Source organism: Pelophylax lessonae (assembly GCF_965119305.1).
Source record: "Pelophylax lessonae genome assembly, chromosome: 1".
NCBI lineage: Eukaryota > Metazoa > Chordata > Amphibia > Anura > Ranidae > Pelophylax > Pelophylax lessonae.
In genome coordinates, this window is record NC_138768.1 from 205,898,123 (window position 1) to 205,912,625 (window position 14,503).

The window sequence follows — 14,503 nt, forward strand, 5'->3', positions numbered from 1 at the left end:
GGTTTTCCGGGATCCCACGGACCGGCGGTTGCAGTCTCTAGCCCGCCATTCCTATACGGTGGCGGGCTCGTTGCTCAGACCCATTTTCGCGTCCGTTTTGGTGGCTCAGGCGGTGGCTGATTGGACGAAGGTGCTTAGGAGCAACCTCGTGTCTGATGATGTTCCGCCTGCCCGGCTGGAAATGGTGGATCAAATTCACCAAGGAATCATGTATTTGTGTGATGCGGCCTTAAATGAGGCCCCTTTAGTGGCACACCTCTCTAGTGTCTCGGGGCTTAACTGGCGACTGATATGGCTGAAGAGCTGGTCAGCTGACCAGTCCTCGCGGAAAACAGTTGCTGATTTTCCCTATGCTGGCTCTCGCCTTTTTGGCGAGGCGTTGAATACCCTGGTAAAAGGCGTCACGGGGGCAAGAGCACCTTGCTGCCCCAGAACCCGAAGATCAAGTCCTTTCGAGGCAAGCGGGGTTCTGCGCCTAGATCCACTCAGGGGTCCTTTCGTGCCTTTCGGAACCAATCCAAACGCAAGCCCTTCAAGGCCCAGGGCAGTCAGAAGAAGCCCTGGGCGGGTAAGCAAAAGTCAGGCAATGCCGGCTCGGCGGGTCAGTCCGCCTCTGCCTGAAGGGGCGCCCTCACCCGTTTCAGGGGTGGGGGGGCGTTTGCGCGGTTTCCTCCAACCTTGGCTGCTTCGGGTATCGGACAGGTGGGTTCTGGAAATCGTTCGATCGGGATACAAGATCGAATTCCTTTCCCGGCCGGGCGGACAGATTCTTTCCCTCAAATCTTCATTTGCCTCTGGGGCATCTGCAGGACCTGCACCAAGCGGTGCAGGACCTTCTTGCTCAGGGGGTGATTGTCCCGGTGCCTCATCTGGACAAGTTTCGGGGGTTTTATTCAAATCTGTTCACTGTGCCCAGAAAGGAGGGCAAAGTGCATCCTATTCTGGACCTGACAGCGCTGAACCGCTTTGTGCATGTTCGGAAGTTCCGTATGGAGTCTCTCCGTTCAGTGGTGGCCTCCTTGAGTCCAGGAGAATTCCTGGCCTCGATAGATCTAAAAGATGCGTACCTGCACATCCCCATTTTCGAGGGTCATCAGCGGTACCTTCGATTTGCTATCGCAGAGGACCACTACCAGTTTGTGGCGTTACCTTTCGGTCTAGCTTCGGCACCAAGGGTTTTTACCAAAGTGTTGGTGCCGGTTCTGGGCCTGCTGAGGGCTCAGGGCATTGCGGTCTTGGGTTACCTGGACGATCTACTTCTGAGATCACGTGCCAGCGAGGACCTAGTGCGCGATCTGTCCACCACGGTACAGACGCTCCAGGAGTTCGGATGGACCATCAACGTTCAGAAATCGACGTTGTCTCCATTGATTCGTCTTCCCTACCTGGGAATGCTTCTGGACTCTGCTCAGGCAAAGGTGTTCTTGCCGGAGGACAAGCTCCGGACTTTGCGGGACGAGATCAGGTCCCTCAGGGACAGCCAATCCTCGTCACTCAGGGCCTGTATGCGGGACCTGGGGTTGATGGTTTCGGCCTTCGAGGTGATACCCTTTGCTCATTCACACGCGGGCTCTCCAAGTGGAGATCCTGGACAGGTGGGACAGACTGCCTCAGTCCCTGGATCTGAGTGTCTCCTTGAGTCGTCAGACCAGATTGGCTCTTCCGTGGTGGCTCCAGTCCCGGTCGGTGGCGGAAGGCAAGTCCTTCCGTTCGTTGGTGTGGACAGTGATTACCACGGATGCCAGCCTGTCAGGCTGGGGTGGAGTCCTGGGCAACCTGTCTGCCCAGGGCACTTGGTCGGAGGAGGAGTCCTCCCTCCCGATTAAATGTGCTGGAATTGCGAGCGATAAAACTCTGTCTCTTCCAGTGGTCGGACCGTCTTTGGGGCCGTCCTGTCCGGGTACAGACGGACAATGCTACCGCGGTGGCTTTCATCAACCACCAAGGGGGCACCAGGAGTGCTCCAGCGGCCCGGGAGGTGACCGACATTCTGTCTTGGGCCGAGAATCATGTCCCGGCAATTTCAGCAGTCCACATTCCGGGTGAGGAGAATTTGCAGGCCGACTATCTGAGCCGCCAGGCCCTGGACCAGGGGGAATGGTCCCTACACCCGGAGGTCTTCCAAATGCTGTATGCGAAGTGGGGATATCCCCAGACGTGGATCTGTTTGCATCTCGGCTAAACCGAAAGGTGGAAAGGTTTGTGGCAAGAACGCGCGATCCGCTGGCGGACGCCTCGGATGCGTTAGTGGCCCCTTGGCATCTGTATCGTCTGATGTATGCCTTTCCTCCGATTCAGTTGCTATCCAGGTTCCTCCGCAGGTTAGCCTCAGAACCGCACCTGGTGATTCTGGTGGCGCCGAACTGGCCACGCCGGTCCTGGTACGCGACGTTGTTCACCTGGCAGTGGCGCCTGCCTCTGCGGGAAGATCTCCTGTCTCAGGGTCTGATCTTCCATCCTGCTTTACAGTCGCTGGCTTTAACGGCCTGGCTGTTGAGACCCAGGTCCTGAGGGACAGGGGTCTCTCCTCTGAGGTCATTCCTACCCTTGTCAAGGCTAGAAAAACCTCCTCTGGTAAAATCTATTACCGTACCTGGAAGGCTTATTTCGCCTGGTGTGAGTCCAGGGGGTTCTCCCCTCACTCGTACTCGGTGTCGAGAGTTTTGGCCTTCCTCCAGTCTGGTGTGGACCAGCGCCTGGCGCTGGCCACGATCAAGGGCCAGGTGTCCGCACTGGCTATTCTTTTCCAACGCCCTGTGGCGTCTCATTCTCTGGTTCGCACCTTCATTCAAGGTGTGCGACATTTGGCTCCTCCCAGGAAGGAGCCTTTACCTCCATGGGACTTGAACTTGGTTCTGTCCGTGTTACAGCGGGCTCCCTTTGAAAATATTCGGGATATATCGTTGCCTCTGCTGTCTAAGAAGGTTGCCTTTTTGGTGGCGATCACTTCGGCTCGCAGGGTGTTGGAACTGGCAGCGTTATCTTGCCGTTCTCCATACTTGGTGATTCACCGGGATAAGTGGGTCTTGCATCCGCATCCCTCCTTTCTTCCTAAGGTGGTCTGAGTTCCACATTAATGAGGACATTGTCCTACCTTCGCTTTGTACGAAGCCTAAGCATCCTAAGGAGGTTGCTCTGCATTCCTTGGATGTTGTCAGGGCGATCAGGGTTTACCTGTCGTCTACGGAGTCCTTTCGGGAAGACGGACTCACTCTTTGCCCTTCCTGAGGGACCTCGGAAGGGCATGGCTGCATCTGCAGCGACTATTGCCAAATGGATCAGACAGACCATTGAACAGGCTTATGCTTTGAAGGAACGGGTTCCACCCTTCCCTGTTAAGGCGCACTCTTCCAGATCTGTGAGTGTGTCCTGGGCCTATTGGCATCGGGCCTCGGTGGCCCAGGTGTGCAAGGCTGCGACTTGGTCGTTGGTGCAAACTTTTTCCAAATTCTACAAAGTAGATGTTCTGGCATCAGCTGATGCCTCCTTTGGCCGCAAGGTTCTCAGTGCGGCAGTGCCATGAAGGACCCTTGTTTTTTATGGGTCCCTGGCTGTTGGTATTTGCTTTCCTGGGCTCTTGCTCCTGTTGAGCACTGTTTTCTGTTGCCCAGAGGTTCTCTTACTGTGCATGTAAGGTTCCTTTCTCTGATGTGGGTACTGCGTTGCCTTTTCTACGGTTGCGTCTCCCACCCCTCATGTCTATACTGCTTTGGGACATCCCAACAGTGATGACTTAGAGGAGGCGGCGACTGTCGGAGGACGTAAGAGAAAACTGAATTCTTGTAAAATCTTACCTGTAAAATTCCTTTCTCTGAGTCCTCCGACAGTCGCCGCCCCCGTCCCTCTTTTGGGGTTCTTATTACCTACTGCTATGCTACCAAACTGAGTTGGGAGTGGTCACTGCAGGGGGGTATTGACCAGATGGGACAGCCCCCATGGGTGTGTATATGCAAATGCCTTTGTTCTTTTGACTAAGTCTTTATGCCTAGCTACTCCTGCGGAGCGGAAGTCAATACCCAACAGTGATGACTTAGAGGAGGCGGCGACTTTCGGAGGACTCAGAGAAAGGAATTTTACAGGGAAGATTTTACAAAAATTCAGTTTTTATCCTACTGTACCATACAATCCAGAGCAAAATGGTGTTTCAAAAAGAATGAACCGCACCATATGTGAAAGTCGCAAAACCATTCTTTTTGATGCAGATAGGTCAAAAACATACTGGGGAGATACCATTTTGACAACCTGCTATCTTCAAAACCACTTCCCTGAAAAACAAACAAAAAAATGTTTATGATTTATGGGATGAAAATTAAGCCTGACCTGAAACACATTAAAATCTTTGGAAGCAAATCGTACCTGCATGTTCCTAAAGAAAATACCACAAAATTAGAACCTTGCGCTAAGGAAAATATACTGTATGTGAGGCTACGATGAGTCTCAAAATGGTTACAGAATTCTACACCCAGACACCAGTATGGTAACAATAAGTAAAAGTGTAATTAATGAAACCCTTACGTGTCAAAAGCTTCATAAAATGGCAGTGTCAGCATTGCCTGAAGGACAACCTAAGCAAGAAGCCTAGTACTGCTCGATAAAGAACAGAACAACTAAAATTGTGTAGCGCACCCCACGTAGGAGCTGCAGGTTAAAGGGATCCCCCCACTCATGCACACTGAATCTTCATAAGCATCAAAGAGACAGAGAACAGTCCATAGCTTTGGTTTTATGTTTTTTTAGACAGTTGTAACTTGGATAACGATGGGAGGTTATGGGATGCCCACTTGACTTCAACAACTTCAGGGACAACTTCCTATATACAGTCTCTCTATATACAGCTTCCACTTCTCCAGCCACCTGCACACACTTGATTCCTTCTTCTCTCCTCATCTTCTGTTGGCTCACTTCTTTAGGGGAGCTGACAAGGCCTTCTTGTCAGCTCAGCGACAGCCCATTACAGGAAGGAACTCAAAGTCCCTTAACAGTAGCACACTGGAGTGACACCACTAATGCTTTCTCCTTTACTTCCTTTGTGGTCACTGAGCCCTGCACCACCTCTTCAGGCAATGCCAGCCCACCTGGCTGAATCTGCCCCTCTACACCAGCCCATCCGGATGACTCTCAGGATATCTGTAGGCAAAGGCCTGAAGATTGAAGCAAATAACTGTTTTCAAGGGAGACTGACTATGTGTGGGAGTCTCCCCCCCTTTGTAGCCCCCACAGTGCTACTCACTCTGTCCTCTCTTGCTCCCGTGCCTTCAGGAAGGGCTTCCTCTTGTGTGTTGTAGAAGGATCCTTCCAGCACCTGAGCCCTGGCCCAAGGTCACCCCCCAGACTAGGGGGCACGCCTAAGGGCCACCAACTCTCTCTTTAGTGCTTCGTCTCTATCTTTCACCTGACTTTCGGCATGGCCCATGTCTATTTATGAGGTAAGCTCTGCCCCCTGCCAGCCCCTCCTTACTTCCACCCTCTAGTTCTGGAAATGTTTACAAACTTCCAGACCAGGGGGAAGTGCCAGAGAGAGCTGGCAGATGTCATCCAGCCCTGAGTCACTAAACCCAGACCCAGATTCCACAACTCTGGCTTAGCCCTGAGCTAAATTAAATTTTGCCTACTCAAACACAACCTACACTATTTCTAGCACAAACTTGAGGGTGCTACACTTGAATTTGGCATCAGTTATTTATCTGTAAAGGAAGAGACTGAACCACCTGCATCATCTGTGAGATCCAGTAAGGGTTTCCCAACTATATGCATGTCATAAACAGTATGTACCACAGCCTGATCCAACACCATGTGAAGAAAGGTGAAAGCTACCTGTTTATGACAAGCAGATGTATGCTTGGGAATTTACAGAAGATCTTCTACACAACAGTAGACAATACAGACAAACAGTGCGGATGCTCTTAAACTGTACATTGTGTAGCACCCTCCTGGGTAGGTGCTAGTGAGAAAGTATAGTTTGAGCTCTGTAGGCTTACCAGAAGAGCTGCAGGTAAATCTATATTGTTCTCTGTCTACCAGAGAGCAGGATCTGTTAGTGAAGTCTGCTCATTGTGCTCAGGATGTAACTCATTCTGTCGAGAGTGTTTCACACTGGTCCAATAGGGAGGCATGTTGGACAGTGGAAGGTAACCTGACGAATGGGTGCATGGGCTTTGGATACAGTCCAGATGATTGACGAAGGGAAAGTGCCTCGGCACATGTTGGGAAACTGTATAAAAGCCAGGATCACGTGTGCTCATGGTCTTTCTTCTGGATAGCGGAGTCCCAGAGGCAGGGGGGCTGCTGCCACCTCCTCTGTAGAGGTATAATGCGGCCTCAGGGGGTCATCCTGAGGGCCTGGAGAGTAGCAATGAGGAACTGAACCCAGAGGTCCAGAGAAGCTGACTGAGAGGGGAGACACTGGATGATCTGTCTGTGCAGTACAGTGAGTACAGAACCTCATGTCAAGGGGCCTAACCTGAGGGGGGCCACCCCTGCTCTTGAGATAGTCAGTATACGGGTGTCAGTTGAAAGGGGATACTAGTGAGAGTGTCCTGAAGGTAAGTTTTCTTCCACCAAGTTGTCTTGTCAGAGAGTGAAGAGAGCAAGAGACTTAACCCTTTCTACACTTTGGTAGTGTGGATTACAGCCTGGCTGTTTCTAATTGATATGAAAGTCCAGAAGATAGAAGTCTTCAACCAATGCGAATAGTTCAGTTAGAGTATCCTACTTTTCCCTTCTCCTATCCCAATCACAAATAAACAACAAAAAACCAACACCCCTAGACTTTTCGTTTATGTGAGGAGCCATCAGGAGCAAGGAGGGATCCAGGACTATATCTAAAGGTAACCATGTGCTGGTAATCAGAGGAGCCCGTCAAGACACTATTTAGCAGGCCCATCAGGGACAGTGCTACAATTGCAACTACCATCAAAGCCTAAGTTTGAAGAACATTAAAAGAAGATAATGGTTGCTGAGTGGGGGTATTACTTTGCTGTTATACCAATATAGGTTCAACAAGCATTCTCATTACATCTGTATAGTGTGATTACTAGATCTGCCACTAGGTGATAGTGTTCTTGAATAATGTAATATTATTTCTAGTGGAACTACATAGTTATGTTGTTTACCATCTCTGTGTTTTGTTGTTTTTCCAATAAAACAAGTGCTTAGCCACATGTATAGTTCCCAACTGTTCTGGATTTCGAGGGACTGTGCCTGATTTGGGACAAAGTCCCCCGGCCCTTCTTTCTTCCTCATTTTGTCCCTCATTTTGGTCTGATCTATATAGTTGTATATAAAATGCACTTTTTGTCTTTCAAAAAGTGTTTCCCAGTCCATCCAATTTAAATTTGCTACATTTGTAAATCTCAAAAGCCAGTATAAAGGAATGGTAGTGGTAAAAAAAAACACTTTTGGGTTTAATTTGTAGCACACCCCTCGAGAGCTGCTGAATTGGGGTTCCCCACTACTACACAGTCAGTAACACAGCAATTCCTTCATGCACTCAAACACAGAAAACAGTCCTGCTGAATCACTTCATGTTTTTTTTTTTAGTTAATTCAGCAACATACTATTACAGGCTAGGGACATCCTGTCCCTTTGTGGATAAAGTAGCACATTGTGGAGTAAACAGCATCACCTTCTGCTTTCCTGTAGATTCTGAGCCCAGTTCTCCTGCTGCAGAATATAGCAGCCCACCTGGCTGCTTGCTTTCCTCAGTCATCCTAAATGGTACACTTCCCCAGCCATTCTGACTGGCACACTACACATGGAGATCTCCCAGGGCAAGGTTAGATGAAGACTTGGCACACCGCAGTCTTCAAGAGAGACCTGTTACAGCTGACAGTCTCTCCCCTTGTCTGTCCCTGCATGTTCTGAACTATTCACTGTCTCTGCTGCTACTTCCTCCTGCATCTCTGGTCTGAATCCCTCCACGGCCTCCCAGGTCAGCTTTCCTGAGCTCCCAGCCTGGGTCCCCCCCAGCCTGGTGTCCAATATTCTAGACACCAGATGGAAGTCCCAGAGAGCTGCCCGAAAGAGTCATCCAGACCTGGCCTCCAATAACCCTGACCCAATTAATTGACTCCTAGAGCCAGACAATGCTTTTACCTGCACTACATTTTATAGAAGCACACACTAGAGGGTGCTACAAACTTAATCTTTTTTCTCCTTTTAAAAATCATGGCATGGGGTGTGTCCAATGCCTACATACTGTTGCTAATGGGTATCCCTCATTCCCATCTTAAAAAGTTGGAAGGCATGCATGTGTCCAGCAACATCTTGATTGGTAAGAGTCATATCTGCAGCAGCTTTCTAACATGAAGGAAGGCAGAAGATGTTTCTATGTACATACAGTATCTAGGTGGAGGCCTGTTCAATGCAGAGACTGATGTAAATAGTCAATGCACAGACTGATGTAAATAGACAAAAAGTAGTCCATGATGATGATTTTATTAATCAGTGGTTATGAGATCAGAGTACAATGCATATTTCACACACAAAGCACTAACATGCTAGCTGAGGCTCCAACTAAAGATGAACAAATTGTTCTGTTTGAATCCAGGTCTTGCATGGGTCATCCTCACTTGACTGCTCACAGACAAGAGGATGGAATGCTAATCTCTACTGAAAATGCATTTCAGTATATCAAAGCCAGGCTTACACTTTTTATATCCTCATGTATTTATTGTAATTGAAAGGAGCAGGACCTGTATACGTATTTTATGTATGGCTAGCATTATTATATAGTCAAGAGTGCTATGAAATTTAAATGGGGACTATACCCTTTGTAATATTTGTGCTGCAATTTTTCTTGTTTTTTTTTTTTTAATTTTTGCTTTGCTGATCATCCACTGTTGATTTATGTTTATTGGTTTATTGTAAATTTTAAGGTCAGGTCAACTAGGTGGTCTGCCAATAACAAATAAATTATTTGTGGCTGTCAATTTGTTATTTGCTCACTACTCTTGCAAGTACATTCAAACTATTTCTGCTGTACATCCATTAATAATAACACTGATTCCTATTTGCTTTCCATACAATAGGTGAAACTGGACTGCTCATATCTAAAGTGAATCATACCAACCCTTTTTTTGGTTATGCTGGAAATAAAAAACACACAACAAAGAAGTTAATGTGTGACGTGTTCAAAAAAGGAGATGTCTATTTTAATACCGGTGACTTGATGATGCAGGATCCTGATAATTTTCTGTACTTTCGAGACAGAATTGGAGATACTTTCAGGTAATATATTCTTCTATTTTAAATATGTTGGCTTTTCAGTTACAAATGAAATGACATATTTATGCAGTTTTGGAACGAACAATGTTTTTTTCATGCAAATCAGAGATGCTTTTGGGAACCAGTCTGCTGTGTTTTACAAAAGTCCAAAATTCCATTCGCCCTCGTATACATGTAGTTGACAATGGTTATGGAACTTGTTCTAAAAGGCAGCATATGAAAAAAAAAAAGTGAATCTATTTCCGATCCCAACTCTAGTAAGAAGGCCTTTAAAAATTATTCCATATCAATTATGTATATTGCAAGGCTTTGGCACAGTTCTTTGCAGACTCTTTCCTGCTCTTGCTTAATGGAAAACGGATTCCAGTTATTTCCTGCATTCTCTAAACTGAAGTGGAAAGCAAGTCAAAGCTTAATGCCTGATACACATGGTAAGTTCTTTTTTTTATTTGTTCAGCCCAAAAAAAACAAAAAAAAAAAAAATCTGAGGAGCTCACTGTACTAACAATGCAATAGTACTACAGCCATCTTCCCGCTGTGCTATTGTGTTCTGACAGGGGGACCACTCCCCGACAGGACACATCGGTCAGCGCTCACAGCCATTGGTGGCAAGCACCGATCAGATTCCGACTGGCTGCTGGTTTTCCAGCTTGCCCATTCAACATATGTTAGGCCACCTTCTGTCAGACAGGCTGTTCTGTTGAACCGGCCGGTATTCAGCCTGTCTGTACCAGCCTTTACTAAGCTTAAATCTACTCCCAACTAAAATTCTAAGCCTATTATATCTACACTGTAAAAGGAAAGATGCCAATATTTTCCTATACTGAAGTCGTTCCGGTCTGGTCACAGGATCTCTCCAGATCTGGCTTCAGTGAAGAGGAGAGATTGCCGACAATGGCTGCAGAGCCTGTGCAATTATGTCACCTATAGGCTTGCGGATTTCCCCGCATCCAATTCGAATGACAGGAGACACTTGACCAGCTCTCAATGGAGCCGGTTCACACATCTTCAGGGTGGCCGCCAAGCACAATGCAAAGGGCCCTGTGCTACTTTGGCTCCGTGCACAAGAGCAGCAGCTCTCTCACCCCTCATAGGCTCAGAGATGGCAGCAGGAACCGTTGGTTGCTCTGGACACAGTGTACAGAATGTTCAATACATGCAAGCAAAATGGAAAAATAAAAATAATGTTCTACTTTCTGAAAATGCTAGTACTTTTGCTGCACAAAGATAAAGCCATTCCCTTAAACAGGTAGAAGGGAACTTCTCCACTAATCTTAAACACAACACATACACCCAAACCCAGGTGGATCCAAGCTCTACCTCCTCCTATATATTCGAAATTATATGGGTTCCTATTATACCTGTAAGCACCATCAACCCAATTCACTATGAAGTTGACGGAGAATAAGTGGTTAATAATGTGCGGCTACACCCATTTGCATAATGGTTTTAACCTCCTATCCGACATAGGAATGTTGGGATGCGGAGATGTGTAATGTGTAATTACTGTTCCTATATAGTGGAAGGTGATAGATTGGTCTTGCCGACGGGAAGGACCCTCAGGTGCAATCAAAAGGCGACATGTGACACCACGGGGGTTGTCAAAAACGTTTGCAGGATCATATTTATGATATTGAAACGAATCATCATAAAGCCTCTATTGCCTGTCATGTGTGTCTACAACACAACAGGGATTCAAGATGCTTAAGCATTCGGGTAATCAAAGCAATTCCAGACAAAAGGAGAGGGGTTAGTATGATCGCATTGTCCTGCAGCAAGAAGCAAGATGGATTTGGGAGCTTGAGGCAACAAAGCCCCTTGACCTCAATGATAGCTTGAGATTTTCTCCATTTCTACCCTGAAATAATTCTTTAACATCATTTTTTTTATTTTTTTTTTATTTATTTTTTTTAAAGTGTTTTTTATTGAGTTTTTCAAATACAGTAAATAAGCAACGTACATAAACATATGAAACCATATTTGCAATGCGATTAACGTACATTGAAGTATAAAGATAAATATCTATAAGCACTGTTAGTATCACAGTGATTGTAAAGACCCACAATATAGGATGAACTTTCACATCTTGAACAATAACACATTGAAACCGTATGAACCTGTTTGTCCAGGGAAGGAGGAGAGGGGGCAAATACCCGTCATTTGCAACCTTTATAGTGGACAACGCCACCGGGAAAGGACGCCCCATAAGGGAACATAATGCGTCCTCCCTTCAAACGCCCACTCCCTCTCCCCCCCCCAGGACCCCAGCAAATTCAACAATACTGCAAACAATCATCAGAAATCATTGGGGGCCATGATACCCTACATAAGTGGTCCATATGGACCACCTGGAGTGAAATTGTTGTAACGTGAACGCCTGTAAGGCCAGAGTCTTCTCATACACACACGACTCCCCTACTATTTGGATGACCTCCCTCCGAGTTGGGGGGTCGGCACACTTCCACTTACGTGCTATGGACAACCTAGCAACGAACAAAATATTCTGGACCACTGTCCTATATTGGGGTGGGTATTTGTCCATATTCACACCCAAAATCGCCTGTTCAACTGAAATTTTGTTAAGTATCCCGGTGACTTCTGCTATCAATGTGGAAATGGAGGCCCAGAAGCTTCTCAGGGAAATGCACGTCCACAAAACATGAAGTAGAGTGCCAACCTGTCCGCACTGTCTCCAGCATAAATTAGAGGTGTCTGGATAGAATTTAGCAATGGTGTAGGGTGTCTTGTACCACCTAAGGTGAATTTTCAGCAATCCCTCCCTAAAGTTGGAACATTTGGTATGGGTAAGCGTATGTTTATAGGCTCTCAACCATTGCTCCTCTGTAAAAACTTGACCAATTTCGCCCTCCCATTTCATGTGGTATGTGTTTTTTTGGAAGGTTTTCTTGTCGTGCAGGGAGATGTAGAATTTGCCTATACCGCTTTGCCGCACATTTTTTCCAAAACAGAGGGCATAGATCTGTTCCGGGAAGGAAATGTGTGTCGATGACATAGATGAAATCAAGTGTGATACACGAATAAGTGTGAGGTATTCCTTGGCAAATGACGGAAATTTGTCGCACCATAAGGAAAAGGAAAAACCCTGGGGGCCCTGTGCGATGTCTCGGATTGTCCTAAGTCCAAAAGAGGACCAATGCGCCACGTTTAAGTCTGGGGAGAGGAAGGAGAGAGCAGTCAGAGGCACAGGAACTTCCACCCTCCCAGCTTGCGCGGTGCTATGTGTGTAAAAATATTGCCAAGCCAGTACTGTAGCTGAGATGCTGGGATGGCCCATACGGAAACTACATTTAGATAAGGGGATACTGAGTATGAGATCAGCAAGAGAGCCCTGTATCACCTCCAACTGTTCAATCTGTCTCCAATTAGGTGCCTGAGTCGGATGCAGCCAATAGAGGGACTGGGAAAGGATAGCAGCCATATGGTAGTCCCATACATCTGGAATCCCCATACCTCCCACCGTGGGGTGCTGGACCAAATATCTATGGGCGCAACGAGGCTTCTTCCCGTCCCATAGGAATTTAGATACCAAAGATTGAACCTTACGGTAAAACGATAAGGGGATTTGAATGGGGAGAGCTCTTAGCAGGTATAAAAGTTTTGGAAACGTCAGCATTTTGAATGCTGCATTCCTACCTGACCATGAAAGATAGTATTTGCCCAGTCTAGTCAGTTCGTGCGTTAGAGTGTCAAGGAAAGGAGCAAAATTGGCTTTGAAGAGATCCCCAATCCGGTTTGTGAGCTTGATACCTAGATAGTCAATGTGACCACTACCCCACTGAAATGGAACTATACTCTGAATATGTTGTGTGAGATCAGCTGATATGTTAACACCTAACATGTTTGATTTGGTTTCATTAACCTTGTAGTAGGAGACAGAACTAAATTCCCTGAGAACCTCCTGGGCCGCTGGTAAGGATGATAAGGGATAGGTCAGAGACAAAATAACATTGTCCGCAAACAACGATATCTTGTTGGAGGAACCTCTAATGTCTATGCCCCGAATACCTGGATGAGTTCTGATGCGCTCCGCAAATGGCTCCATTAGGAGAACAAACACCAAAGGTGACAGTGGGCACCCCTGACGGGTACCGTTTGTTATGGCAAATTTTGTGGAGAACAGACCCTCTGTATAGACATATGCCGAAGGAGCCGTGTACAAGGCCAGCACGGCATTCAGTATCTCACCCGCCATGCCGAAACGTTGTAGAACTTTTCGTAGATAACCCCAGTGTATCCTGTCAAAGGCCTTCTCGGCATCAAGGGACAGGAACACTGTAGGAGTATGAGTGGATTCGGCATGGTGGATGAGATTCAACATCCTTCTTGTGGCATCGGTCGCTTGGCGGCCTGTGACAAACCCCACCTGGTCTTGCCGAATGAGGTTTGGTAGAAACTTAGAAATGCGGGTAGCCAGTATTTTCGCGTAGACCTTCAGGTCCACATTGAGTAAAGATATGGGCCTGAAATTCTTCGCACAATCCGGGGGTTTCCCCGGTTTGGGTAGTGTTACTACTGTAGCCTCCAGCATCTCTGGAGGAAAGGAAGCAGAGGAGGCTGCCCTGTGGAACACCCTACGCAATCTAGGGGCCAGTAGATGTATGTATTTTTTGTAGTACTCCGAAGAGAACCCGTCAGGGCCCAGAGCTTTGTTAAGGGGCAAGGACTGGATCGCCCTAGTGACTTCTAAGTCAGTGATTGGGAGATTTAATTCCGTCACTTCTGCCAGTCGTAATGTGGGAAGGGAGACTGAATCCAAGAAACTGTCAATGATCTCAGGAGATGGCTGGGGTGTGGACTGGTCATCCTTCAAGTTATAAAGCGAGCCATAATAGTGGCTGAAGGCGTCGGCAATGTCTTTAGGATTCGTTAAGGACAGTCCGGTAGAATGATGCGTCAATTTAGAGATACGTTGACGAGCATGAACGTCCTTCACATGGGTAGCCAATAATTTACCGGCTTTGTTGCCATGTGCATAAAAATTTGCCTTAAGCCTACGAACACTAGCTTGGTGTTGTCCAATCAAGAGAGAACGTAGGTCATTTTGAGCTTGAGTCAACTGGTTACTAACGTCTGGGAGTGGGTTAGTTTTATTGGTCTGTTCTAGGGTTCGGATCAGGTTCAACAGATCCTCCATACGCTGCCTCCTCTGCCTCCGTATGGTGGCACTCTTAGACATCAAGATACCTCGCATAAATGCCTTATGGGCATTCCAGATATTGAAAGGACACACATCTCCGCTGTCATTTAACTTGAAGAA

General features: G+C 47.0%; 1 protein-coding gene across 2 annotated transcripts in view; it reads left to right on the plus strand.

Moving 5' to 3' along the window:
* The window catches only part of SLC27A6 (solute carrier family 27 member 6), a gene marked incomplete at its 3' end in the record, with an annotated part of 100,975 nt that overhangs the window by 61,680 nt on the left and 24,792 nt on the right, over positions 1 to 14,503 (plus strand). For both annotated transcript variants that reach the window (XM_082243860.1, XM_082243861.1), the window contains exon 8: positions 9,030 to 9,228. In XM_082243860.1, the coding sequence (XP_082099986.1) occupies positions 9,030 to 9,228 (199 nt within the window). The remainder of the gene's footprint in view (positions 1 to 9,029; positions 9,229 to 14,503) is intronic.